At 41.4% G+C, this 26,998-nt stretch overlaps 2 protein-coding genes across 4 annotated transcripts in view; one reads left to right on the top strand and one right to left on the bottom strand.

Annotated features, from left to right (window-relative positions):
* vps54 (VPS54 subunit of GARP complex) lies at positions 1 to 17,534 on the top strand. 2 transcript variants are annotated; one of them, XM_084006425.1, is made up of 24 exons: positions 1 to 132; positions 3,076 to 3,226; positions 3,467 to 3,708; positions 4,739 to 4,823; positions 5,334 to 5,368; positions 6,131 to 6,262; positions 6,721 to 7,106; positions 7,842 to 7,968; positions 8,471 to 8,500; positions 9,020 to 9,127; positions 9,213 to 9,268; positions 9,654 to 9,750; positions 9,876 to 10,216; positions 11,019 to 11,148; positions 11,281 to 11,462; positions 11,723 to 11,835; positions 12,664 to 12,727; positions 12,813 to 12,918; positions 13,421 to 13,508; positions 13,643 to 13,764; positions 14,487 to 14,567; positions 15,041 to 15,148; positions 15,238 to 15,332; positions 15,786 to 17,534. In XM_084006425.1, the coding sequence occupies exons 2-24, from the start codon at positions 3,106 to 3,108 to the stop codon at positions 15,889 to 15,891; spliced, it is 2,955 nt and encodes a 984-aa protein (XP_083862551.1). In that variant the 5' UTR covers positions 1 to 132; positions 3,076 to 3,105; the 3' UTR covers positions 15,892 to 17,534. The 2 variants fall into 2 exon arrangements, with proteins under 2 accessions (XP_083862551.1, XP_083862552.1); XM_084006426.1 differs by lacking the exon at positions 8,471 to 8,500.
* The window catches only part of LOC311011473 (UTP--glucose-1-phosphate uridylyltransferase-like), a 13,443-nt gene continuing 2,888 nt past the window's right edge, over positions 16,444 to 26,998 (bottom strand). For both annotated transcript variants that reach the window (XM_084006428.1, XM_084006427.1), the window contains exons 3-10: positions 25,619 to 25,726; positions 22,515 to 22,700; positions 22,296 to 22,429; positions 21,939 to 22,236; positions 21,641 to 21,838; positions 20,634 to 20,876; positions 20,392 to 20,496; positions 16,444 to 18,314 (exon numbers count right to left, since the gene is read on the bottom strand). In XM_084006428.1, coding sequence (XP_083862554.1) covers positions 18,207 to 18,314; positions 20,392 to 20,496; positions 20,634 to 20,876; positions 21,641 to 21,838; positions 21,939 to 22,236; positions 22,296 to 22,429; positions 22,515 to 22,700; positions 25,619 to 25,726 — 1,380 coding nt within the window. In that variant the 3' untranslated portion in view covers positions 16,444 to 18,206. The remainder of the gene's footprint in view (positions 18,315 to 20,391; positions 20,497 to 20,633; positions 20,877 to 21,640; positions 21,839 to 21,938; positions 22,237 to 22,295; positions 22,430 to 22,514; positions 22,701 to 25,618; positions 25,727 to 26,998) is intronic.

A 26,998-nucleotide genomic window follows, 5' to 3' on the forward strand; every position in this document is an offset into this window, starting at 1 on the left:
TGCGGTGCATGATGGTCGGTGTACTGGAGGAGGTGCCTGCTGCTGTTGTGTCCTGTTGTTTTCCTCCCGGTTCCTCCCGGTTCCTGTCATGGTGAAGAGGAGAGACGGCGGCCGCTGTGCTTCTAACGACAGGTACGGAAGGCGACGACGCTCCGCGGTGACCGGTTTTAATTACGTCACAGAGTGTTTGGTGTGTTAGCAGGTTAGCTGTCCGGCTAGCTGGCTAGCTGGTCTACGTGTAACCCCCTCCCCTTCTCCTCTCCGCTGGACTCGCTTGACAACATTAGCTTTTTTGAGCGTGAGCTTTAGTCACAGGCCTTCGGGGACTCCCGGAGCCTCGTCAGCCCCCATGTCGAAAGTGAAATCGAGTTTTTTTGCGTCTGGAGTTAGCGTTTAGCGTCCACCATCGCTGTCAAGCCCAGTGGATGTGACGCCAACGGCTACAGCGATGAATGCTAAGCTAAAGCTAGCTTGGCTAGCTGCTGTCACAACTGCCTGCACTTCTGGAAAGGCAGCAGAGCTGGAATGTTAACTTCAAGATTCAAGGATTCAAGGCTTCAAGGATTCAAAGGGTTTATTGTCAGACCGTCGCACAGTAAAGAAACGTGTTTCCCTGTACGATGAAACTCTCCTTTTGCTGTCGACAGAATGCCAAACAATGTAACATCTTAGTATGAAAAATAGTATAAAAACAAAGTAATTTAAAGGCAGCATGTGACATAAGTTAAAACGACAATAATAATAATTATACAACAGTAAAACAGTGCAAATGTAAATGTAAACGGTGCAATTATGCGTGTGCAAATAAGTACTGTACTCTTTGAGGTACTTTCGCAGAGAAACGACTAAAGTCCAACAGAAAGGCTGTATACATATGGAAGAGTTGGTGTTTGACAGATGTGGGTGTTTTCCAGGCAAAGGTGGAAAATACATTGATTTAGGATCCAGAAGTTGGGATATCTCATATTTGTATTTATTTTTTAAAATCTGTCGTCCTCCAAACGTTATGCACATGCGAGTCTAAAATGCTTGAGCAGCACTTTAAGATCTAGTGTTTGGATGAAGAAGAGATTTAAGGCTTTAAGGTAGTGTTGATGAGCTATACTCCGAAGTGTAAACAGCAATATACTACTTTGACTCTGATGCTACTTTATAAAACTACAGGGAACTATCGTATTTATTTTATTTGATTGTTCATTTGTTTGGTTTCGTAATAATTCTGCTGATAATGCTCTTTTTGTGTTCAGCTCATTTTGAAAGCTTCTGTGAATCAAACGCTGCTGTGTTAAGAGTTTTTGTTGTTCTAAATGTTTACACTTTAATTAATTAAAACCGATATAAACTTGCAGTGATACAGAAACATCCCTCAGGTTTACTGATCAATTAAATCCAAGTGATTTCGTTTTTTCACAATAGTGAATTTAATCTGCGAGGAGTTTATTTTAATGTGCAACACCAGCACGTCTCTTCAGAAACAAAGCAAAGAGGACAATTATGTCTATTTTTACCTCAGACGTCTCGTAGGCTGCGGAAACGAGCCGGTCTGACAGCGAGAGTCTGAAGTTTTACTCTTTGAAATGTTTCTTCCAACGCTGAAGATGAGACAGATTTTTAAGTGTAGACAGGAAGAGCTAAAAATAGTGGCGGTGTGGACGGTGAGATTGTAGACATTTCCTCTAATCCTCTCGTCGGTGTGGTGGGATTAACGGCAGAGGGTCTTCCACCTCGTCAGTCCGAGCAGTCAAGATTAGACCTGAAACAACAACACATCTCTCTCCGCTTCACATCCTGAGCCTCACCACGCTCGTTCAGCAAGGCTTTTTTATCTGTCATCAGTGTGCGTCGCAGAGGACAGATAATAGTTTTTTAGGGCTGATTATTATTATATCGATTTATTGTCGTCAAAAAAGGACAAAGCAAATAAATCTTACGGTTTTAGCAATCACGATTTCTTTAAACTGAACGTGACCTCCTTTAAAGACTATCCGGAAGCATAAAACCCCCAAAATAACATTTTACTGTCAACATGAAATGGAGAAGCTGGACCAGACACTGAAAAGTCACTGAAATGATTCATCCCTTCTGCAGATTGATTCCCTGTCAGATAAAACGTTCCAATAGCTGGACTGATCACTTATGCAAACAATAACTCTGTGTAATATTAAACGTCGTCGTGATGACGAAGCCACAGGAAATTATCACCCGTCTCTGGATTTCACCTCCATTTTAATTAGTCTCTCTGAAGAGCTCATAGTTTTGGTTTTCACTGCATATTTTCTGCCTGGCGCTCTCGTCAGCATCGTTGCCAGCGGCAACAGGCAGCTGTTTCCTGATGAGCCGTCCTACGCAGTTAGTTAGAAGCCGGTTGAACGTGGCGGAGGATTTGGCAGCTAAAGAGACTGAAAGGATATTTCCCTCAGGAGTTGGTGGAGACCAAAAACAGAGCTGAAAGACAGCGAGGGTGGAAACGAACACAGGTTCAACTGGATGATAATACGGTGTGGGACAATATGAACATTTTATGTTGTGGTTATCCTGGCCAAAATATTCATGATATTATCCCAGATTATCATCAAAATGTGCTTAAAACTCTTAATGGAAGCAAAATATATATATATATATATATATATATGTGGTGTTTTTAAAGATTTAAGTCACTCTTCGCTGTCATGGCAGAGAAGTGAAGACAGGGAAGTTATTTCCTAAAACAGCTGGTCACTGTAGTTTTTAACAAACAAAGGGAGGGAAAAAAAATTACATTTGGTCGGGACTATTTTCATCAGCGCGTTAGTCTGGTTAGTATTTGTGGCAGCAGGACCGTGTGTTAGTTAGTTAGTTAGTTAGTTAGTTAGTTAGTTAGTTAGTTTCTGGTCAACGAAGGAGACTCTGAGGAAGAAGATATTTCTGGCTTTGAGTCTCACGTGATATTTGTCAGATACATTCACTGTTGGTTTAGATGTTTGTTGATGACAGCAGAAATAATATCAACAGCCTCATCCTTCTTTAATGTAATGTTCCTGCGTCTCTGTCTGTCTGTCTGTCTGTCTGTCTGTCTGTCTGTCTGTCTGTCTCCAGCTAGCCTCCTGGGAGGCTCCTCCCAATGCCATGGCCTCCAGCCACGTCTCCTCCCCAGTGCCTCGCGGAGGCCGAGATGGGATCTTTCACAAGGAGCGGGATATCCGGTCCGTCCGCTCCCTGCCCGACGTCTGCCCGAAGGAGCCCACCGGTGGGTTTAACATTTGTAGTCTTGGTTTTTTAGGGGCTTTAACTAACTGATTACCTCACCACCTTACACGCTGTCAGAGAGTAGTGAAAAAGTGTTTCCCCAGAGCCAAAGGTTGTGTATTAAATACTTTAAATCCAACTTTACAGTTAAATAAAACAAATACATTTGAGAAGCTGGAGTATTTTGCTCGTCGATTACATGTTTTTTTATTTATCATACTTTGCTTCTGTTCCCCTGCAGGTGAGGGGCGGGGCCTGTGTGACGGGCCGTCCGTGGTGGCGGAGCACGACAGGTGGACGGTGTACAGCTCGAAGGTCAACCTCCCCGCCGCGCTGAACGACCCGCGGCTCGCCAAGCGGGAGTCCGACTTTTTCACCAAAACGTGGGGGCTGGACTTCGCAGAGACGGAGGTGATGCCTTCCTTCTACCTCCCCAACATCACCAGGGAACACTTCGGACCGTACCTGCAGGAGACGGCTCAGGTAACGCACCGCAGACTGCATGTGACCTTCACGGGCGGGTCAGGAATCACCTTGAAGCAGTTGTTTTTTTAACAAACCATTTAGTTGGGATCTTCTTCTTGTTGCATTTGCTTCCTGCTTTAAAAGGAATTGATTTATTGTCTTCCATAACAATTACTGTTAGCACTTAGATCTCCCTCCACATTGTGCAAATGTGTTTTAAATTAAATAAAAATGAGGTGGTATGATGATAAAAACGTAGCGGTTAAAGGAAAGTCAGAGGCAGAACTATCAGCTGAGAGTTGTTAGACAGAGTGGAGTTATTGATCTGGACTTCCTGTATCGGGAGCTCTGCTCACAAACTGCTCTCTGCTAAAAAAAATCTGTCACAGCAGTGTTGTTGTTTTTCATGTGTTTTATTATTAATGGTTCTGAAAGCTGTTTGGTGCACCGCAGATGGACGTAGTTTATGGGAAACCCTTACTAACCACAGGGGGAACGTAGAGGAGGAGCCACAAACACCGAGGCATCCTCCTCGACTGAATGTTTTATTACTTCTTATCACAATTCCACATTAACACAACAATTAACATTTATATTTGCTTATTAGAGGTTAATGTTACGGTGTATTTTTTAAAATTTAAAATTTTGGAAGAAAAAAGTTTGGGTTTAAATCATTTTGGGGGACCCCCTGCAGTAACTCTGCAGACCCCCAGGGGGTCCCGGACCTGTAGAGAAATGTCCAGATAAGAGTTATTACATATTATTATTATTATTATTTATTCATTTTGTTGTTTTTATTTGAATTACTTGGCTTGATATGCATTTCCATAAAGCTGTGAAAGAGGAAATCAAAGTTTTTAAATTTGCCATAAAACGTAACATTTTAATCTTATTATGCTTACCTGAACCGCCTGTCATCATTTCCTCTTTCAGAACGATGTTTCACAGACAATTAAACAACAATAAGACGTTTCCTTGTTCCTTTGCTTGCATGTTTCACCAGAGTTGGTGTGTTTTAATGATAAGCTTCTTTTTTTATTATTTTTAGAGGGAAAGAATCCACGAACGCTGCAAGACAATCTGTCCCAACAAAGACGACGTGGACGCCGTCTCCAGTGTCACCCCCAACCACGGTATGAGTTATTAACCAGCCCCCCCTCCCTCTCAGGCTCCTCTCAGGGGCCATTAGAATGAGCCCCGACAGGAAATGGAGCTCGTCATGAACATCAGACATGCTTTTGTTTCTAGATTTTGAGTAAAGTGTGACAGTCGTTTGGTTTCATTATCTCCCTTTAAAATCACTTTATTTACTCACCAATCGGTTATTCTTCTTCAATCCTTTATGCTAATTGTGTTTCATATACTGCACATCTTAAATCTTTTATTAGTTTATTTTCTTAATTTAAAACCAGAAAATAAAACAATATTTACTGGTTTTATATATTAGGTATTTTTGCACCTTTTGTACCGATTGATCTGTGTTAATTATAACAACCAGGAATGGCTTTAAAAGCAGGCGTCGCCTTGATGTTTTTCCTGTGTTTTTTCCTCCATTCAAAAGTCCATTCAACTTCGTCATTCAGAATGTAAAATGATCTAAAATCCAGATTGAGTGGCTGATCCGGAGCTTTTCTTGTTTGCAGATAAATCCAGAGCTGATCTGGAACAAGTCCCGAAGGTAACACTTCACTACTTTACTTCATTCTTGTGTTTGTTGCATCACAGATATGTGAAGAAACCCCCAAAATCCCCAAAAGCTGAGAGAAGTGTGTTGCTTGGATGTAGACTAAAGGTCTTGAAATGTGTGTTGTATGTGATGACATCTATGATAGAACAGAGAAAAGAAGATCTCCATATTTGAGGGACTGAAAACAGCATTTTCTGACATTTCTTTATGAAAAATGCCTTTTGATGATGAACAGATGATGAAAATAGTTGGTGATTATATTTCTGTGGATCTGTTAGTGGAATTAGTTTTCCTTTCATTTGTGGTCCTTCTGTAAAAAGCTGTCTCCAAACATCATGTTGGTTGTTTAGAGGACAATAACATCTCATTTAATGTGATGAACAAGTGACATAATAAGTAGACTGAATACTGACCATTGGATTGGTACAAATATGGAGTTTACCACAGCTGGAAGGGGCTGGAAAAGCATGGAGATGCACCTTGAAATGCTTGAAAAGTGCTTGAATTTGACTTTGGAAAAGGTGGAGGAACCCTGAATAAATAAGGGGCCACATTTAAACATGGAAAACTGTATGAAACATCATTTTATAAACACTTGTGCAGTATAAGTCCCATTTACAACTTTTCTAAAACGTCACTATTTCAAACATAACGGACGAAACGTTACTAACTTTGTAAAGGTGTGTGTGTCTGTGTGTGTCTGGGTGTGTCCGTGTGTGTCCGTGTGTCTCACGATATGTTTTTTATGTTCAGATCTTCATGAAGCCTGAGTTTGCGCTGGAGGACCCGGCCACCTTCAACGCCGTGCTGCCGTGGTCGCACTTCAACAGCGCCGGAGGGAAGAGCAGCCGAGACGTGGCCTCCTCCAAACTGCTGCAGGAGAAGGTAAACTCACTCTGTCTGTCTCCCTGTGACGCACACACACACACACACACACACACACACACACAGATCGGTGGTCATGTCAAAGACGTTTATTTGACTTTTCTCTGAGTTTTAGCGATGTAAGAATGACTCGACCCGCAACAACCAGAATGTCACATCGGAAACGTTCCTCCATTAATGATTGCACATACACATGTTTATGGTCTCTGAATGACAAGGAATTACAATAATAACTACTAGAATGCTTCTTCATCAGATCAACCACATGATTAGACATCATTTTATGAAAAAAAAAAAGCTCTAAAATTGGAAAACACAGAATTTGGGGGGGAAATAAAATGGAATCTGGAAAAAAAATGAAAACGGATTTCATGTAGGGCCCTACCTCTGACAACAAACAGACGATCACACAACACAGACGGCTGTTCTCACCAGTGTAACCCCCCCCCCCCCCCCAGCTGAGTCACTACCTGGACGTGGTGGAGGTCAGCATCGCCCGGCAGATCTCCCTGCGCTCCGAGGCCTTCTTCCACGCCATGTCGTCGCAGCACGAGCTGCAGGACCGGCTGCAGGAGACGCAGCGGGCCGTGGCCGTCCTGCGGGGTCGGACCGCCGCCATCGACCGGGTCATGTGCCAGGGGCCTCTGCGGGCCCTCAGCACCGCCGTCACACGCAACAACTGCGTGAAGCTGCACAACAAGCTGAAGCTGATGGCGGCGGTGCACCAGACGCAGCCCACCGTGCAGCTGCTGCTCTCCACCTCCGAGTTCGTCGGAGCGCTGGAGCTCATCTCCACCACCAAGGAGGTGCTGCAGCAGGAGCTGCAGGGGATCCACAGCTTCAGGTGAGGAGGCCGCTCCATCACACGTTCACACACTGTCTTTATCAGGAAGGAACCCCTTCAACGAAAACACAGTTTAGACAGAACAAAATAAATAAAAGATGGGAATCTACATTAAAGTATTTTATATTTATTAACAGAAACAAAACGGATGATTACTTAGTGACATTAGTAAGAACACATTATTGTGTTAAGGACATTACAACAAGTAATATCCTTACTTAAATATATGTCTATATGTTATAATGGTAGAGATGTGAAAAATAGAGCTTGATTTAAAAAAATAAATGATCCAAAAATAACGATTCATGCAGGGAAACCTTATGATTCATGATCCTCTTGTTTAAGATTATTAGATTGTTCTCTATGAAGGATGTTCATCTGTGACACAATCAAATATTTGTTTCCAGCATTTAATAGTTTTGAGCACATTTTGATGATTATCTGGATAATATCTTATTATTTTGGTCAAGATAATCCTGGTATTACATTTTCATATTGTCTCATGAGAATCTGTTTTTCAAAATAATCAACTCATAGTTTAAAAAAATATGTTTTTAATGAATAATTCAATTAATAGGTTACGTCCTCGTCACATTAAACCACAGATGATCAACAAATCATTTCACGTGGCCTTTAAAGTCCTGAGTACAGGAAGTCAGAAACCAGACTGCAGCTGTGATGTTACTGACTGTCTGTCTGTCTGTCTGTCTGCCTGTCTGTCTCTCCGCCCCTCAGACACCTGGGCTCCCAGCTGTGTGAGCTGGAGAAGCTGATCGACAAGATGATGGTGGAGGACTTCAGCATGTACGCTCGCAGCGATCTGCACCGCAGCCTGAAGGACGAGCCGCATCTCCTGGAGAAGGTCTGAACAAACCCAGTATCGTCCGCTCTGCTGTTTGTCACCGTTTATTACACGACAAGCCTCTTCAAAGCAGTCGGCCCGATCCAGGAGGGAATTATCCATGCAGAGCTTGTCCTAAATGTAGTCATATCAAAAGTCTGCCATGGGTCGGAGGTTTCAGCAACGGCAACGTCAAGATGTTGGCTTAGATGCATCAGTTCTATCAGAACCGGAGAGTATTTATATGTTATAGAGTAGTTATATATATATATATATATATATATATATATATATATATATATATATATATATATATATATATAGTAGTTATATATGTAGAGAATACAGAATTAAAACACACGATCCTTCACGTGAGTCCAGTTCAGGATTATCAGCAAGTCTTGATCAGAGTTTCATGATGGAGGATAACAGAATCCCGGGGGGGGGGGGGGGGTTACACGTTTCATTTCTTTATTCATTATAAACCAGGATTTGAGTGTCTAACTGTTATTGCCCGTCACAGGTTCAACAACCAAACGCTGCCTCACAGAAGGTGGGACACACACACACACACACACACACGTGGTAATCACGCCTGCTGCTGAAACGTGGGGTTCAGTGATTGATTGGTCTGGAAATAATCATTTGATTTGTTTGTTTTAATCTGCTTGGAGGGCCGGATGGTTTAAATGCTGTAGGATGAGACTAATAGTTTATAACATGGTGTGAATCCATCTGGTCTCCAGGCAGGTTAGAGAAACTAAATGTTTAAATCCTGGGCTTCTGTCTCCAGAACAGTCTTTAGGGGCTGGTTATTGTGTATCAAATGGACAAGAAATGATTTTAAATCACCATATGAATATAAAGGAAATGCTCATGATGTGTGATTTATATAAATGATGGGTCTTGTGTCTGTGATGTTGATCTCAGCTTGGTTGAAGAAATCCTAATTTATATCAAATTTCAAATCACATTTCTTGACGAATCAAAAAGGCTGCCGTCGGTTTACGTTTTGAATCTGCACTTTGACCCTTGACCTGTGTTTTATGTGGGTTTTATGTGTGTGTTTCAGGAGCGTCTGGAGTCTCTGGTGTTCGGCCTGCTGCGGCAGAGGAAACTGGACTTTCTGGACATTTACAGCGATGAGACGATGATTGCTGCCAAGGCCGTCGTCTCTCAGGTACGACGTCACCGCGGGTTAGAGACCAAACATGAAGCCATGTTGTTGTAACGCTCCTTTAATCCCACCACTGTGTGTGTTTCAGTGTGTGGCAGAAAACGTTTTACACATAGAAGAAATTGATGCTGAAGTCGTCACTAAGTGAGTAAGAAGTGTGTGTGTGTGTGTGTGTGTGTGTGTGTGTGTGTGTGTGTGTGTGTGTGTGTGTGTGTGAGTGTGAGTGTGAGTGTGAGTGTGAGTGTGAGTGTGTGTGTGTGTGTGTGTGTGTGGGGTTCAGAGGTTAATCATTTTAAACTTTGAAAGGAGACGAGGTGGCTCCGTCTTATCAACACAAAGTAGATAACGTTCCCTCTCTCCCTCCCCCCTCTCTCTCTCCTCTCTCTCCCTCCCCCCTCTCTCTCTCCCTCCCTCTCTCTCCCCCTTCCTCCCTCCTCCCTCCCCCTCCCTCCCTCTCTCCCTCCCACCTCTCTCTCCCCCTCCCTCTCTCTCTCCCTCCCCCTCCCTCCCTCCTCTCCCCCCCCCCCAGGCTACCTGAACAGATGCGTCTGATGACGTTCCCTCAGTGGTTCGAGCTGCTGACGAACGTCTTTGAGAGTTTCCTTGTCTTCCTGCAGAGGATCAAGGTGAGTCTGTGTGTTGATATTCTATTCTACGTGATTCTATGTAACCAACGTAGCTCACAGCTACATCATGTGAATAAAGTAGACTCACTCAGGAATGCCTGGTTTCTTCCCCTGCTGTCCGTCAGGTCACTCTGCTCGTGATCAAAAACGTGGTTCTGGAGGTTCTGGCCTCAAACCAGAAGAACCGGCTCACAGAGGAGGCCAGTTCGGGGGCTTCGGTTCAGGAGGCCCCCCATGGCCAGCTGGTCCTGCAGGGGGAAGCGGAGCTGGCCTACCTGACCCACGAGGGTCTGTTCATCAGCGACGCCCTAAACGAGGCCCAGCAGCAGCAGCAGCAGCAGCAGGTGGTCCAGGTTCAGAGCTCTGCTGGAGGCTCCAGGACCCAGCAGAGTCGGGGGGAGGCAGTCTGCAGCGACTCTGCCTCGGGGGCTACAGAGACCTCCGTCAGCAGGGACCAGAACTTCATGTATGTCTTTACTCTTCTTCTTTAAAGGTTGATTGATTTCACCCAGTCGCTCCAGAGCAACGCATGATGTTCATTTAGTCCATTATGGTCCGTTTAGAGTCCACCAGACCAGGAAGATGCTTTAGGGGGCGGGGCTTACCTGTTGATTGACAGGTCCGTTTAGAGTCCACCAGACCAGGAAGATGCTTTAGGGGGCGGGGCTTACCTGCTGATTGACAGGTCCATTTAGAGTCCACCAGACCAGGAAGATGCTTTAGGGGGCGGGGCTTACCTGCTGATTGACAGGTCGCTACCACGGCCTTGTCCTTTCTTCCAATCTCTACAAATACTAAAAAATAATATTTAATAAACATGCTTTAAATTATACTTTTAAATAATTACTTTCTTTTTACAATACATTTTTTAATTTTGTTTTAAGTGCACACTGTACCGAATGTGTGTAATTAATAAAGTCTATGGAATCTTATAGATGATGCATTTATGAGGATGTGGAGAGAAACAACTCTCTTCATATCAGATAAAACATTTTCGTATTCTCTCTGTTTTCAGCTCATTAAAGTTAATTGTAACGTTTTTTTGGCCTAAAAATGTCTTTATTAAGGATTCTGTTGTAGCTCCGCCTCCCGTGTCACTTATGGATACAAACAAGCATTAGGATAACCTTTAAAACAGTAAGCAATAAATCTAGAACATTAAAAAATGTGATAAAGCCCTCAAAGTGACACTAAATCCAAATAGAATAGACTGTAAATGCAGCTTTAGTGCAGGAATGTGATTCTGTCCCCGGCGTGTTTGTTTTCAGGTCCGGTGAGAACATGATGCCCGCCGATCTGGAGCTGAACCGCGTCATCAACAACATCCAGGAGCTGCTGTACGCCGCCTCCGACGTCAGCCACGACCGCTGCGCCAAAGTGCTCACCGCCAGAGCCAAGGTAGGAGCCGCACGCCGTGACATCACAGCCGCTCCACTGTTTACATTCACCGTTAACGTCGTCTGGAATGTTTTAAAACCCCGAGGACTTGAGGCTTTGTTAATGAGATACGGTGTCATGTGACCCCGACAGGACGGCTCTCTGGAGCGTCTGAGCTCGGCGGAGTTCGTGTGCCTCTCTCAGGCCGTGGAGGGCTTCGTCAGGGAAACCGAGGAGCTGTGTGGCCGGCGCAGCGTCTCCCTGAGGGGGGCGCTGCAGAGCCAGGCCAACCGCTTCGTCCACCGCTTCCATGAAGAACGCAAGAACAAACTCAGGTGACCCGCAGCTCAAAATGTGGCCGGGCTGATTGTTGTTTTGTTTTTTTCAACCCAAAGATGTTCTGTACCATATTTATTTTATGGCAAAATTGTAAGAATGATTGTAAAAGGCCGTGGCTTAAATCGATATCTCCGTCTGGACCAGGCTGTTGAACTTGCATTCTCGCTGCTGGCCACCAGGGGGCTGACAGACTTAGTAAATGTACGTTATTCCACCACTGAAGTTGATATATTCGGTGTGTTGTCGTGGTTTGCAGCCTCCTCCTGGACAACGAGCGCTGGAAGCAGGCGGAGGTTCCTGCTGAGTTTCAGGATCTGGTCAACTCTATCGCCGATGGAAGGATAACACTACCGGAGCGCAAAATCCCAGGTACCCCAAACCCCCCAGACCAGATACCCCTCGTGAGGTTAACATGCGTGTTTAGCTTGAATGACCCCAGCTGCTCTTATAAGACCACGTTTCTATCCAAACATTTATTTTATTTATTTAGTTATTTATTTTATTTCATTAATTTATTTTATTTTATTTATGTATTTATTTTATTTGTTTTATTTAGTTATTTATTTTATTTGAATGAATATGAATGAATGAATAGTTTATTTCTGTTAAAAAAAGAAAGAAAAACGAATTATTTCACATAATAAAAATGTTAATGTAAATTATAATAATAATAATAAAAAAAAAAAATAAAAAAAAATAAGAAAATAAAATGAATTTCATTCATTTATTTATTTAAATTAATTTAATTTATGTATTTATTTATTTTAATTATTTATTGAATTTTATTTAAGTATTTATTTATTTATGTATTTATTTATTTATTTATTTTATTTCATTTATTGTATTTTATGTATTTTTTATTTTAATAATTAATTTTATTGTAAATTCGTTGATTCGTGGGACCACATGGAGACCATCTTTAGATCCAGTTTTACTCTCCGGTGAAAGAGGCCTATGTTTATCTTTAAAATCCTTATTTTTCTACAATTATTTTTATTGAAGGAAATCAGAGCAAGACTTTGTTTTTCTAGAATAAACCAAAAATTGATTCTGGCTGAATAATTATTAATAATAATAATAATAATAATAATAATAATAATAATAATAATAATAATAATAATAAAGGTGACACGTAGAACAGACCTCCATTAATATCGTGCAGCTTTGAAGAAGGTGACGTGTAGCGTTTCTGTGCAGGTCCAGAGGACAGGAAGCCCGCCGAGTTCCTGCTCGTCAACGGGCAGAAATACGCCGTCGTCGGGTACGTGACCTCCTTCACGGCGAAGCATCAGTAAACATAATTAATGTACCATAAACACAGGATTATGATGCGTCTGCTTCCTCAGGACGGTCCTGCTGCTGATCCGGATCTTTCTGGAATACTGTCAGTGCGTCAATGACATCCCGTCCATCGCCACCGACATGCTGACGCGTCTGTCGGACCTCCTCAAGGTCAGAACCGCCTCACACGCTCAGACCAGGTCCACGAGGAAACCCTGTCAGTCTCTAAGGGAGGCCTGCAGACCATCTGATTGGTTTATCTCCCTGTCAATCAACACGGCAACGCCACCACGAGCTTATGAAATATCATGTATATGATATAAAACACACTGGAATCACTGAACATTTTGTTGAGAAACAATATTTTATCTTTTTAGTTAAAAACAATGAAATCTTCGTCAATAGGAAGATCACACGTCGTAAAGTTTTCCTGCATAAATAAACCATATATAATATTTTTTTCAGCTGATTTTTCTCGTTATCCATAACGGAACAATCTTATAGATGATGCATTTATGAACACGTGGAGAGAAAACATGAAGAAAACTCTTCATATCAACACACGGAAGCAGATTTAATTTTTTGGTACTCGCGTCCGTTTTGATTTTCTTCTGAATGTTTTGAACGTCCTCCCTTTAGCGGATGTCTTCTTCTTCTTCTTGTGTTTCTGCAGCACTTCAACTCTCGGAGTTGCCAGCTGGTTCTGGGAGCCGGAGCTCTGCAGGTCGTCGGTCTGAAGACCATCACCACCAAAAACCTCGGTAAACCTCTCTTCAGACCACGCTTCACCTCGCATGACAGATGCAGACATGATGATGAATCTGAGAGTGTGTGTGTGTGTGTGTGTGTGTGTGTGTGTGTGTGTGTGTGTGTGTGTGTGTGTGTGTGTGCGCAGCGTTAGCTTCCCGCTGCCTACAGCTGGTGGTTCACTACATTCCCGTCATCAGAGCTCATTTTGAGACCAAACTGCAGCCCAAACAGTTCAGCGTCCTCAGACACTTCGACCACATCACCAAGGTAACGCACATGAAAACAACACTTTCCTCACACAGACACACTCGTCAGTGGAGAGGATGGATTCTTCACTGAGTCAAGTAACAGTATTATCAGCAAAATGCACTAAAATGTGGAGTAAAATGTTTGATTTCTATTGTATTTATTTATTTTTATATTTATTTATTTTTATATTTATTTATTTTTATATTTATTATTTTTTTATAACGTATCTTTACATGTATTCATTTATATATTTATTTATTTTATATTTATTTGGTTATTTTTATATTAATTTATTTATTTTTATATGTATTTATTTATTTTTATAATTTATTTATTTTTATATTTATTCATTTATATATTTATTTTGATATTTATTTATTTTTAGTCATTTATTTATTTTTATGTTTATTTATTATTTTAAGTCTGTCATCTGAAACGTAGTGAAAGCCGTCAGACAAACGTAGTAAAAAGTGCCATCTTTACCCTTTTGAGACGGAGTGGAGTAGAAGTACAACGTGATGTAAAGTGTGAATACTCAAGTAAAGTACAAGTACCTCTAATATGTACTTAAGTACATTAATAACATTCCACTATAGCTCTATAAATATAATTATAAATATATAATTTAAATAAAGATTCATACAGTTTTGATCCAAAGAGTTAAAACATAAAATCAGATTTAAAAATGTAGTTTTTTCTGAGTCTGAAGTCATTTTGTAATGGGATGCTATTTATTTCAGGACTACAACGACCACATAGCAGAGATATCGGCGAAGCTGGTGGCCATCATGGACAGTCTGTTTGAGAAGGTGTTATCAAAGGTGAGCTCACGCTTTAAAAGCATCCGTTACCATGGTGATCTGTCTGGTAAGAACGGAACCAGTTAACCCTCGCTAACCCAAAATCCTGCTCCCTAGACCAGGACCCCGGGTCTTCGTCTTGTAGTTTTTAATAATGATACAGATTTTAAGAAATAATAATCACGTGTAGTTCAAGTTTTTTTTTTTATGTTGTGGCGTTATTTCCTCGTACAGAGGAAACACATATTTCTCTTTTTGTATTTGTTTAACTATCGAAGCAAGAAGCTGTAAATATGTTGACGTGAGTTATTAATATTCCTTTTTGTATTATTTAATTTAAATTTGTACTGGGCCCCGATTATAACTTAAATATTGATGTTATTTTAACTGACCCGCCTGCAAATGAACCCGAATATCATCAAAAAAGTATTTGAGTTTGGTGTTGTGTGGGTTGTTGGTTGGATTCCCACGTGACCGTGCCGTTGTGCCCTCAGTACGAAGTGAAGGCCCCGATGCCGTCGGCCTGCTTCAGGAACGTCTGCAAGCAGATGGCCAAGATGCACGAAGCCATTTCTGAGCTTCTACCCGAGGAGCAGACGCAGGTGAGTCCAGTAGAACCGGACCTCGTGTCTCCAGCAGAGGAACTAACATCAGCTGACCCCTGACCCCTGACCCCTGACTTCCTCCACAGATGTTGTTCCTGAGGATCAACGGCGGCTTCAAGATGCACCTGAAGAGGCAGCTGGCTCGACTCGGGGTCGTCAACGACGGAGGACCGCAGAACGGGTAAAAATAGTAGCTCACATTAGACCAGAGACCAGACCAGACCAGAGACTGTCTGTGGTCCCCCAGAGGTCTAGATAATAGCTCACATTAGTCCAGAGACCAGACCAGACCAGAGACTGTCTGTGGTCCCCCAGAGGTCTAGATAGTAGCTCACATTAGACCAGAGACCAGACCAGACCAGAGACTGTCTGTGGTCCCCCAGAGGTCTAGATAGTAGCTCACATTAGACCAGAGACCAGACCAGACCAGAGACTGTCTGTGGTCCCCCAGAGGTCTAGATAGTAGCTCACATTAGACCAGAGACCAGACCTGACCAGAAGTAGTTATCTTGTGGTCTTGCAGACAGACCTAACAAAGCATGACTCAGCACTTTTTTCAAATCGTCATCATTATGAAGTTACTTCGGCATCGTTAATCAGCTGTTTGAACTGTTTGACTGACGGGTGTCTGCAGGCTGGTGGTGGTGGACGTGGCGTTCTACACGGAGAACGTCCAGGCGCTGAAGAGTCTCGACTGGCTGGACCTGAACATGGCCGAGATCTGGGAACAGAAGAGGTGATCCGGGGGGGGACCAGTGGGTCCAGGACCCACCGACCCGGCGACGGGCCCCGACCTCTGGGGGGGCTGACGGCGGCCGGCCGACGGCAGGAGAAGGCCCCGCAGGGACCAAAAAATGACAACTGGGAGAGCAGCAACTCGCTGGGGGCTTCCTGAACAGTTCCACCTTAAATGACTTTGAGTAACAAACAGAGCCTCCTTAAAAACTGCTGCCACCTCATCTCACTGTGTGCAATTTAGCAGAAAGAGTAAATTATTAGAGATGGTTTTAGGCCAAGGGTGTAGATAATGTTTCAGAAGTGGCGGGGTAATTTATTTTTCTGTCGTCTTGAAAACATTCTATACTGTGGCGAACTTTTCCTCCCGACGTCGGAGCCGAAGGGATTTTTATCATCGACGCACGCTGAGACCAAAACGTTTTCTGTCGCTGGTTTCGCAGACTTTTTGCTCAACAAACGATTTGCTCTGGGAAGAATATTTAATTTTTTTCTCTCCTTCCTGCTCTGAAAGAATCAACAAGATTCCTTCCTGGTGTTTCCAAACTTTTTTTCCCTCCCAATCTCATTCATCAGCCATTCTTTTAAAACACAGACTTGCTGATTTTCAAGGCCTGGAAATCCAGACCCTGGAGGAACGCTCCCAAAATGTGTAACTGAAGAGTTAGTTTTCCTGATTCTTTTTCAAAATAAACATCCAGACTGTGAAACGCATCACAGCTGCATCCTGTCGTTACCAAAGTAAAACACCTTTCTAAGTGAGGGAATTAACTCTTCAATTCCACTTGTTTCCTTCAAACTGTCCCAATCACGAAGCATGAAAATCAGCCGTTGACTCAAACTGCTGTCCTCCCTCCGACTCTACTTTTAATTTATCTGCATGAACAGAACGTGAGCTTTTCCTTTTGTTTCCTCCGAAGCTGAAACCACTCAAAAAGGGAACAGAAAATCTGAATCAAAAGCTGCACAAAATCTAAATAATTCCCTGAAACCGACATCGCTTTTCTCATGGTGCATTCAGGTACCGTTTTTTCTTCTTTTCTTCCTTACGTCACCTTCGTTCCACAAACGATAACTTGTTGGGGCATTTTTGAAGGCAGAATTAAGAGCTCCCTCCACTTCACAAACACAAAGCGACAGATTTTCTGTTCCCGGGTGTCTTTGAACGCACCCTTTTTCCCAGCTGTGGTCACATCACCTGCAGTCCCTCGAACCGACAGCAACACTACAGGCAGCCAAACTCATTTCTTCTGGCTTTAATCCGCTACTAAAGTACTTTTAATACAACGGGTTTATTACGGAGAAAATATTTATTTTTTTGTCAAGATAATATCCAGAGGAAACCACGTGTCATGTGACTGCAGCTGTGAAGCTTCCTGAAAACAAAAGAGCATCGACTATCATCACTGTCCGCTTCAGAAGTGCCTCCTTTTGATCGACACGTCTGAGCTCTCCACTGCAGTGTGCCTACCATACCACTGTGTGTGTGTGTGTGTGTGTGTGTGTGAGTGAGAGTGTGTGTGTGTGTGAGAGTGAGAGAGTGTGTGTGTGTGTGTGAGAGAGAGAGAGAGAGACGGGCTGCATGTCTGAGAATCCAAAATGTCTTGAATCCTTTGAAACCTGATGTGAATAAAACGGGATGATGGAGCGACTTGTTGTCCTTCGGTTTGTTTTCTGTTGCTCGTTTTTAGTTTCGAGGCCGGTGAATTCATTTATTTCTATTATTTGTATTTTATATATATATATATATATTTAAAAAAAAATTTAATTTGTTTTTTATAAAGCACGTCGAGGAAAAGTTGTTTTTCTAACGTTTCTACCCCCACAAAAAACATCCATTTAACCCACAGACTGTAAACAGGAAGTTGCCGTAGTCATGGTGACATCACCCGTTGGTTTTGAAGAATTTGACAGATCCACCCGTCGCTCCTCGCTGTCTAAATATGGTCACTTCCTTTCACCGGTCACACAGACTCTGAAACGCCGGAGTTCACAAACCAAAGGGTGACGTCACCATGACGACGTCCTCTTCTTACATACTGACACTGATTAAAGAGGAATTAAAACCCAACACGACACTCAGATTACCCATATTGCACTTGTTTATTTGACAGCAGAAACAGACGACCGCAGCGGCCTCAGACTTTGGTTGTTTGCAGTAACATCAGGAAGACGAATTGACCTTTGACCCCGTCTGTTTTTTTCAAACGTTGGAAATGGACTAATAAAAAACACAAGCTTGACAGTTCATCGGCAAAGAGACTAAAATTAACCTCTCTCTCTCAACGGCTTGTCTGCGCGTCTTTTTTCCCAGAATGCCTCAGTGGTCGAGGATCCGCAGGTTTCCTGAAACGATCTTGTTCTCCAGCATCGCTCCGGCGGGAATATCGATCCGGTCGCCGTGATTGGCGATGATGATGACGGTTCCCTGGTGGAAAAAAAAAAAATATATATATATATTTAAAAATGCAGTGAAGACATTCGGTTTATGTCCAGCAGTGGTGAAAGGAAGTATTCGGAAGTAAAAGTACTAATACCACGGTGTAAAATACTCAGTTCCTGCATGGAAAACATGGCCGGTTATATGATGAGGTTATTATGACTCATTTTGAATTGTTAAATAAAAATAATTTCAGATAGTCTGGTTTTCACCATACTAAGGTCAATCTTTTAAGATTGAACATTAGTCTGGGGAAGCTGCGCTTTGTTTCTACTGCTCAAGAGGCGGGATCAATGTACGATGCCCATTATGTTTCGTCATCGTCACGTCACCGGCCAATAGCGTGCCAGGAGAGAATGGCCGTTTCTGATTGGAGCCAAAGATTCTGGCAATGTAACAGCGAAAGTAAGCCTGAGGGTGTCCAGCCTAAACTGCCGAGCGAAATCCAAATTTCCCGGAAGTTCAGGCAGGGTTCACCCAGCCTAAATTTCAGACGGATTGATCAGCTGATTCCTCCTCAATGATCGATCAATTGGTTTGTTTTTTGGACATACGATACTTTGACTTTTTTCATGACTTCTATTAATACGTTTTTAAATTACTTTTTTCATTACTTTTAAAGACGTTTTTTCATGACTTTTAATGACTTTTTTCATTACTTTTAATTACTTTTTTCAATGACTTTTCATTACTTTTAATGACTTTTTTCATTACTTTTAATTACTTTTTTCATTACTTTTAATTACTTTTTTCATTACTTTTAATGACTTTTTTCATTACTTTTAAAGACTTTTTCATTACTTTTAATGACTTTTTTTCATTACTTTTAAAGACCTTTTCATTACTTTTAATGACTTTTCATTACTTTTAAATTACTTTTAAAGACTTTTTTCATTACTTTTAATGACTTTTTTCATTACTTTTAATGACTTTTTTCATTACTTTTAATGACTTTTTAAATTACTTTTTTCAATGACTTTTTAAATTACTTTTTTCAATGACTTTTCATTACTTTTAATTACTTTTTGTCATTACTTTTAATGACTTTTTTTTCATTACTTTTAAAGACTTTTTCATTACTTTTAATGACTTTTTTCATTACTTTTAATGACTTTTTTCATTACTTTTAATGACTTTTCATTACTTTTAATGACTTTTTTTCAATTACTTTTCATTACTTTTAATTACTTTTTTCATTACTTTTAAAGACTTTTTTCATTGCTTTTAATGACTTTTTTCAATGACTTTTCGTTACTTTTAATGACTTTTTTCATTTCTTTTAATGACTTTTCATTACTTTTAAATTACTTTTAATGACTTTTTTCAATGACTTTTCATTACTTTTAATTACTTTTTTCAATGACTTTTCATTACTTTTAAAGACTTTTTTCATTACTTTTAATGACTTTTTTCATTACTTTTAATGACTCAGCTGATTCCTCCTCAATGATCGATCAATTGGTTTGTTTTTTGGACATACGATACTATGACTTTTTTCATGACTTCTATTAATACGTTTTTAAATTACTTTTTTCATTACTTTTAAAGACGTTTTTTCATGACTTTTAATGACTTTTTTCATTACTTTTAATGACTTTTTTCAATTACTTTTCATTACTTTTAATTACTTTTTTCAATTACTTTTCATTACATTTAAAGACTTTTTTCATTACTTTTAATGACTTTTTTCATTACTTTTAATGACTTTTTTTCATTACTTTTAAAGACTTTTTCATTACTTTTAATGACTTTTCATTACTTTTAATTACTTTTTTTCATTACTTTTAAAGACTTTTTCATTACTTTTAAAGACTTTTTCATTACTTTTAATGACTTTTTTTCATTACTTTTAAAGAACTTTTCATTACTTTTAATGACTTTTTTCATTACTTTTAATGACTTTTTTTCATTACTTTTTAGTACTTTTTCATTACTCGTTTCATGACTTTTTTGGACATACTATAATTACTTTTTATGAGATACCATACTATGACTATTTGATGAGCAGCACGGTGGTCATGAACGCTGTGGTCAGTGTTGGTCAGAGACAGGAAATGTTGTTTACCTTCAGAGAGACGTTCTTTCCAAACGTGACGTCTCCCGACACGGTGAGGTGGTCGAGCTCCAACATGTCCGGGATGCTCTCAAACCTGGACAGAAACTCTTGAACCTGCAACAACATCAGAATGAGGTTAACCATCCAATTTCTGCTAAATAGTGTATAATAATAACAGTAGATAATAGGATGGCAGCTCCTGGCTTCTGTATGAAGCTGATAACGAAGCTGTGCTCTGATTGGCTGCTTACCTTGGTGAAGGAGCTGCCCAGCTTGACGTGCGGCGTGCTGGGGAACTCCCTCTTCTTGCTCATGGTGAGCGAGCCGGCGTCCAGGCTGTACAGGTTGGACATCACCAGCAGCAGGTCGGACGACGTCTTCACCGGCAGGAAGCGGCTGCGGGGGACGTTCACGCCCATGGCGTTGTTGAAGCTCTTGATGGCGGCGCCCACGGCCGTCTCCAGCTGGATCACGTTCAGACCGCCGTCCAGCGTCTGCAGAGACGTTCGAGGGGAAGAGGAGGGGAACGCTGCTTTTTCAAAACATGCCTTATTAAAACCTCTCACGTTAAATAATGTTCCATTTCTTTATTAACCCTTGAACCCTCCTCAAAAGAAGTTACGCAACAAACGTGGACAAAAGTGTCCACATGAAATGTTACCATAAAATCCATGTATATTTACATTTATTTATATTTTCTCTTTTTTTTTGCTAAATCTTTTAACCAACTTCATTCCTGATTCTAACTTCCAAATGTTCATTCATTTAAAGAAGGTTAACCCTTTAAAAGCCAGAAACATATATATATATATATATATATATATATATATGTTTTTGCTGTAGCAGCCATGGGATGAAAACATACGTCCAGGAGGCTGAATGTAACATTTTTGATTATACAGTCGATTATAGACCTAATATAGAATCAGTGGTTGAATTTTTAAAGTTTGTCCAAAAATACAGATCTTGACCCAAATATCATGGCTAAAGCATAATCACAGCCCAAATGATCGAAAACCACACAAAACTATTTTTACTGTTCGACATACTTTACGATGACTTTTTTCGACATTTTATACTATGACTTTTTTAATTTACTTTTTTCTACACACAATATATTAAGTCATAGTATAGTGTGTTGGAAAAAAGTTATGAAAAATATGAAAAACTTCATAGTAGAGAATGTCAGAAAACCTCCAGAAAAGTCATAGTTCAGGATGTGGAAATGAGAGTCCACTGTGAAGCGTTGAATACTCACCTTGGGGTTGACGATGATCTCCATGTCCATGGCGTTCTTCTCCTGCAGCCTCTTGATGGCCGGCAGAGAGATCCACAGGTTGTTGGTGTTGAAAATCTTGAACTTGGTGACGGACTTGAACTCGTCGACGTGGGCCTTCGGTACCTGTGCGATCTCCAGCAGCCTCAGGCGGTCCTCGTACTGGATCAGGGTCCCGCCCTGCAGAGGAGGAGGAGGAGGAGGAGGAGGAGAGGCTGAGCAGATCCTCGCCACGGACGGCCGAGCTCAGCACATAAAACGAGAAAGAAGCTCCACCCACCTTGACGTCGGCTCGGGTCTTGTCGGTGACCTCCATGATGAACTCGCAGCGCTTGTCGGCCGGCTGGCTGATCAGGTGGTGGAGGATGAAGAGGTCGACGGTGGCGCCCAGGTTGTCGATGTTGGACACAAAGATGTACTCCTTCCCCTCGGCGAGGAGTTTGTCCAGCAGGCCGCTGTTGGAGAAGCTGGCGTAGACGTCGCCGTGACCCGGCGGGTACCAGGCCTCGCCGTTCTCACCGCCCAGCCCCATGTTTTTGGCGATCGGCAGCAGAGACTCCTTGTTGACCCTCGGATACCTGTGAGGAGAGGGAATCAGCCCCTGATGTGTGTGTGTGTGTGTGTGTGTGTGTCCTACCTGCTCTGATTGAAGGTGTGGATGTTGACGCGGTGGTGTTTGTATTTCTGCAGGATCTTCTTCGTGTCCTCGTCGGTGTTGAAAGAGTTCATGAGAACGAGCGGCACGTCGGCGTTGAAGGTTTTGTTCAGATGCTGAAAGCAACAAGAGAGAGAGAGAGTTCAGCTCAACCTCGTGGCGTTCCCCCCCACGGCGGCGGCGGCGGCGTCTGGACTCTACCTCGATCTGCTTGACGGTCAGGTCCAGGAAGGTGTTCTCGTTGCGGACGCTGATCAGACTCTTGGTGCCCTTGCAGCCCATGCTGGTCCCCAGACCGCCATTCAGTTTGACCACGGCGAGCTTGTTGAGGCTGTCGGTGATGTTGTCGGGGAGACCCCTCGCCTTGATGTTGTCGTAGGGCTGGATCTGAGCAGCAGAGACACGCGTTTAAAGGGACAGTACGCCAGGCACCACATATTATGTTGAGAAATTGTGATTTTTGTGCCAAAACAGAATCAAAATGTGAATCTGTGAACAATTGTTATTTTAATGTCTTAGCATTGTATCCATCCATCATTACAAAGTACTGTTATACACTATAGGCAACACTACACATTATTATTGACCGCTTTAATAAGGAACACAGTTTTATATTAAATGTAATAGGGGGTCCCTCCCCAGGTCTCTAGAGGCCGTGGCCTGAAAACCTCTGATTTAGGCCCTTCAAGACACAAGTGTACTATCTGATGATAAACCTATGACAGATGTAAGACTATGATCTTGGTAGATTATACATGCTGTCACCATGCAGTTTGCCCAGTAGAGGGCGCACAACACCTAATAACACCACGTTTACTGTTTCACCAAACTAATGTAACTTTGCACAATAAAGAGTATTTTTAAATGTGATTTCCATGCAATGAAACTTAGTTTTGGAACCAGAGGAGTCGCCCCCTGATGGCCAGCAGAGAGAATTCAAGTTTGCCCCCTGCTTTCCTCCAATGTGGTACTTTTACTTTTAGTGATTCAGCTACTACAGGACGACGATGAGCTTCATGTTTTCAGAAACAAGCCAACGAAACCCGATCTGATCCTCAGCAGGACACACATATTTATGGACACTCTGTGTGTGTGTGTGTGTGTGTGTGTGTTGATGTAATCAACACTATACTACATCAGAACCTTGAATTAGCTCGTTTAGTAGCGATCCAACAACTACGACGACAACAACCACCACAATAAAACTCACTGAAGTTAAGGCAATTCGTGGTCTCATTGTGAATTCAGGGCTCCTACACTTTCTCCAAAGTCAAATTCAAGCACTTCCAGGTGCATTTCCATGCTTTTCCAGCCCCTTCCAGCTGTGGTAAACTCCATATTTGTATCAATCCAATGGTCAGTATTCAGTCTACTTATTATGTCACTTGTTCATCACATTAAATGAGATGTTATTGTCCTCTAAACAACCAACATGATGTTTGGAGACAGCTTTTTACAGAAGGACCACAAATGAAAGGAAAACTAATTCCACTAACAGATCCACAGAAATATAATCACCAACTATTTTCATCATCTGTTCATCATCAAAAGGCATTTTTCATAAAGAAATGTCAGAAAATGCTGTTTTCAGTCCCTCAGATATGGAGATCTTCTTTTCTCTGTTCTATCATAGATGTCATCACATACAACACACATTTCAAGACCTTTAGTCTAAATCCAAGCACTTTTCAAACCTGGAAAACACCACACTAACATTATTTTTCAAGGGTTTCCAGCACCCGTACCAGCCCTGTAAATAGCTTATTTCCAACAAATTCAAAATAATCTGCCTGACTAAACACCACCAGGGATAAAGGGATGTTTTCTCTGGTTTTGGGTGAACTTGTCCTTTAAAAAAAAAAAAAAGAATCATTCAAGTTTTAGACATAAAATCATTAACTGTAAAGCTTGTCTATATAATCAGTGATGGAACATGTACTGAGATATGTGACTACAGTCAAAGTATTTTACTTTTCACTGATAAACATAAAATAGTATAAAATAAATATACTTAAAGTACCTTCAGGCTAAAGCCAACTATTTATCAGTGTGTTGACATTTCAAAAGTAAAAAAGTACTTCTTCTGAACTATTTTATTTGCTTTGGAACATTTGGATAAGTTAATATTGTGTGTCCTATTCAACTATATTTACCCTCGGCTGTGTATTCTGTATATAACATCTCACTATTACTACATTATTATACACCTGCCCTGCAAGCTGTATACGTACCAGCAGGTTCACATATCCCACGGTTATTCTCCACGTTTGAACTCTGCACTTTGCTAGATTGACACCATTGTTGTGTTATTGTGTGTGTGTTTGATTGCGTAAGTGTACTCGTAACAGCAGTTGGGTGACCCAGGATGGGTGACGCTGGGGGGGGGGGGGGGGGGGTGCAAAGACAAGTGGGTGCCCAGCAGCGTCCAGACCCCCTCTGTGGACCAACAGTCCGTCTGACCTCGCCGCCCTACAACCAGACTTTGAATGCTGCGGCGGTCAAGTCTATTCTTAGTCCTAACCTTCACTCTGCTCGGGTATTTTGAGAACAGTGTGTGTGTGTGTGATTGTGTGTGTGTGTGTGTGTGATTGTGAAATGTCACCACGCTGGTAAATAGTTGGCTTCTTTAGCCTGAATGTTCTCTCTCCTCGGATCTGGTTACGTTTCCCTTCTTTCTGAAGAACATTATTCACGCTCGGCTGCTGATCAGATGTTTCTCGTCTCTGTGCCAACAGTCCAGAAACAGATCCAGGGTCTGTTTATCCTCCTTTATCTCCGTTTACACTCGATGCAGGGAGTTAATGGCTGCCTCCAACTCTACCACGAAACTTCATTACATTACAATAAAATGTAGGGAATAAAAGAGTTGAAATACTCAAGTAAAGTCAATTCTACTTTCTCCATTCTTTCATTCTTCGTTCGTTGGTGTTCGGATACGGGGCCAAAAAAGACCTAGTTCAGCAATAATTTCTCATATTTTATATACCAGGTAAACAACCGTATATTGCAAATGACCTGAAATACAATTTATACTAACATTTTAAGTTTGTTTTTATTTTTCTATTATTATTTTAAAAAAAGGGAGCTTTAGTTAGAAACTGACATTTCCAATGGAGAGAAATAAATCACTAAATAAAGAGTGTTAAAGTTAGATTCATGACAGCCTGATGTTCTGTTCAGTCAGTTCACACGTTGCCGTTCTGACGTCTGAGCTGAGCCTCCGCGTGAACACTGACCTTGGATTACGACACCAGGAATTGCAACACGAAACCCTCACAGCGTGATGGCTGGTCTCTGAGGCTTACCGAGGCCTCGGGCGGCCGGTTGATCTTGGCCCAGTCGACCGCCGGACCTTTGACCTGCAGGAATCTGTGGAAGAGCTTCTTGAAGCCGTCGAAATCCTTTCTGGAGATCTGGAAAAAAGAGAACAAACCAAAGCTATCAGCGAAAAAACGTTGTGTGTTTCTTGTTGTGTTGTTTAAAGCAGGACTAATCTCGATTATTATATATATATATATATATATATAATAATCGAGATTATATATATATATATCACTATATAAATAAATGTATAGTCTATATGAAATAATAATATATTCCTGTGTCAATGAGATACTTGACAAAAAGAAAAAAAAGAGCAGTTTATCATTTAATTAAGAGGAGTCGCCCCCTGATGGCCAGCAGAGAGAATGCAAATTTATGTCACTTCAGCGTTGGCTTCACTTTTCAGACCCCGGAGGTTGACTCCTGGTGTGATCCCATTGCAAGATGGTCTCCACTCAAGTTTAATTATTCAATGTAGGGACGATGTTTTTTTTTTTTTTTATAAAAAATTAACAAAGGATGATGATTTGCTAAAAAAATATTTAAGCATCCATCAACACCTTACCCAAGTCCCATTAAAGACCTTTTTCTTCTGGTCCAAACATCCCATGAAAAGACCCAAACCAACAGTGCGTTAGTTAATCTTTTAAAACACTAATGTATTGTTTCATTTTTAAAAACACTCAGTAATTTACTAAAACAGATGTACTTTTAATCACTGTAGATTTATCAAGCAAACAAGAGGAAAGAAAGCTTTCTTTTGGGACTATTTTTAGTGGCGTATTAATCCACATTTGGTGCTCTAGTGGGTGTTTGTGGCAGCACAAACAGCGTAAAAGGTTTTCAATACTTGTTAGTGGAATTCACTGTTGGTTTTTTTATGCGTGACTTTTATTTTTTAAGAAGAAGAAGAAGAAGAAGAAGAAGAAGAAGAAAACCATGTAATATTGCCAAATCTACTGTTGTATCAGGATGTAGTTGGGGTTCCATTTTCAGGTCTGTCAAAAAATACTTTCCCAGCTTTACTTGGAGTCTGTATTTAAAACCTTGAGTAATTTCCATTCACTGCAGCGGTACAAGTGTGTGTGTAAGTGTGTGTGTGTGTGTGTGATCTCAGGGTTGTTCACCTCATGTTTCACCAACAGGCCAGAACTCTCCCAACAGAGTCTACGACCTGGACCTGATGGACTCTCTGTACGCAATACTTTACAAATATTTGACCAACAGTAGCCGAGGACGATGTTCCCTGGGGACGAGCGGTCTGTGGTCCACCAGAGGTCTAGAGAGTAGAGTCCAGAGACCAGACCAGACTATGTGGAGAAACCAGAGACTGTCTGTGGTCCAAACAACAAGGTCTCTGC

This window comes from Eutrigla gurnardus (genome assembly GCF_963514095.1).
Source record: "Eutrigla gurnardus genome assembly, chromosome: 3".
Lineage (NCBI taxonomy): Eukaryota > Metazoa > Chordata > Actinopteri > Perciformes > Triglidae > Eutrigla > Eutrigla gurnardus.

Bases quoted from the DNA above. Each gene is read 5' to 3' on its own strand.
- vps54 (XM_084006425.1), top strand. From the start codon at position 3,106: ATGGCCTCCAGCCACGTCTCCTCCCCAGTGCCTCGCGGAGGCCGAGAT. The intron at 8,501-9,019 runs GTGGGACACACA...TGTGTGTTTCAG, and splicing joins CAAACGCTGCCTCACAGAAG to GAGCGTCTGGAGTCTCTGGT. The intron at 12,919-13,420 runs GTCAGAACCGCC...GTGTTTCTGCAG, and splicing joins GTCTGTCGGACCTCCTCAAG to CACTTCAACTCTCGGAGTTG.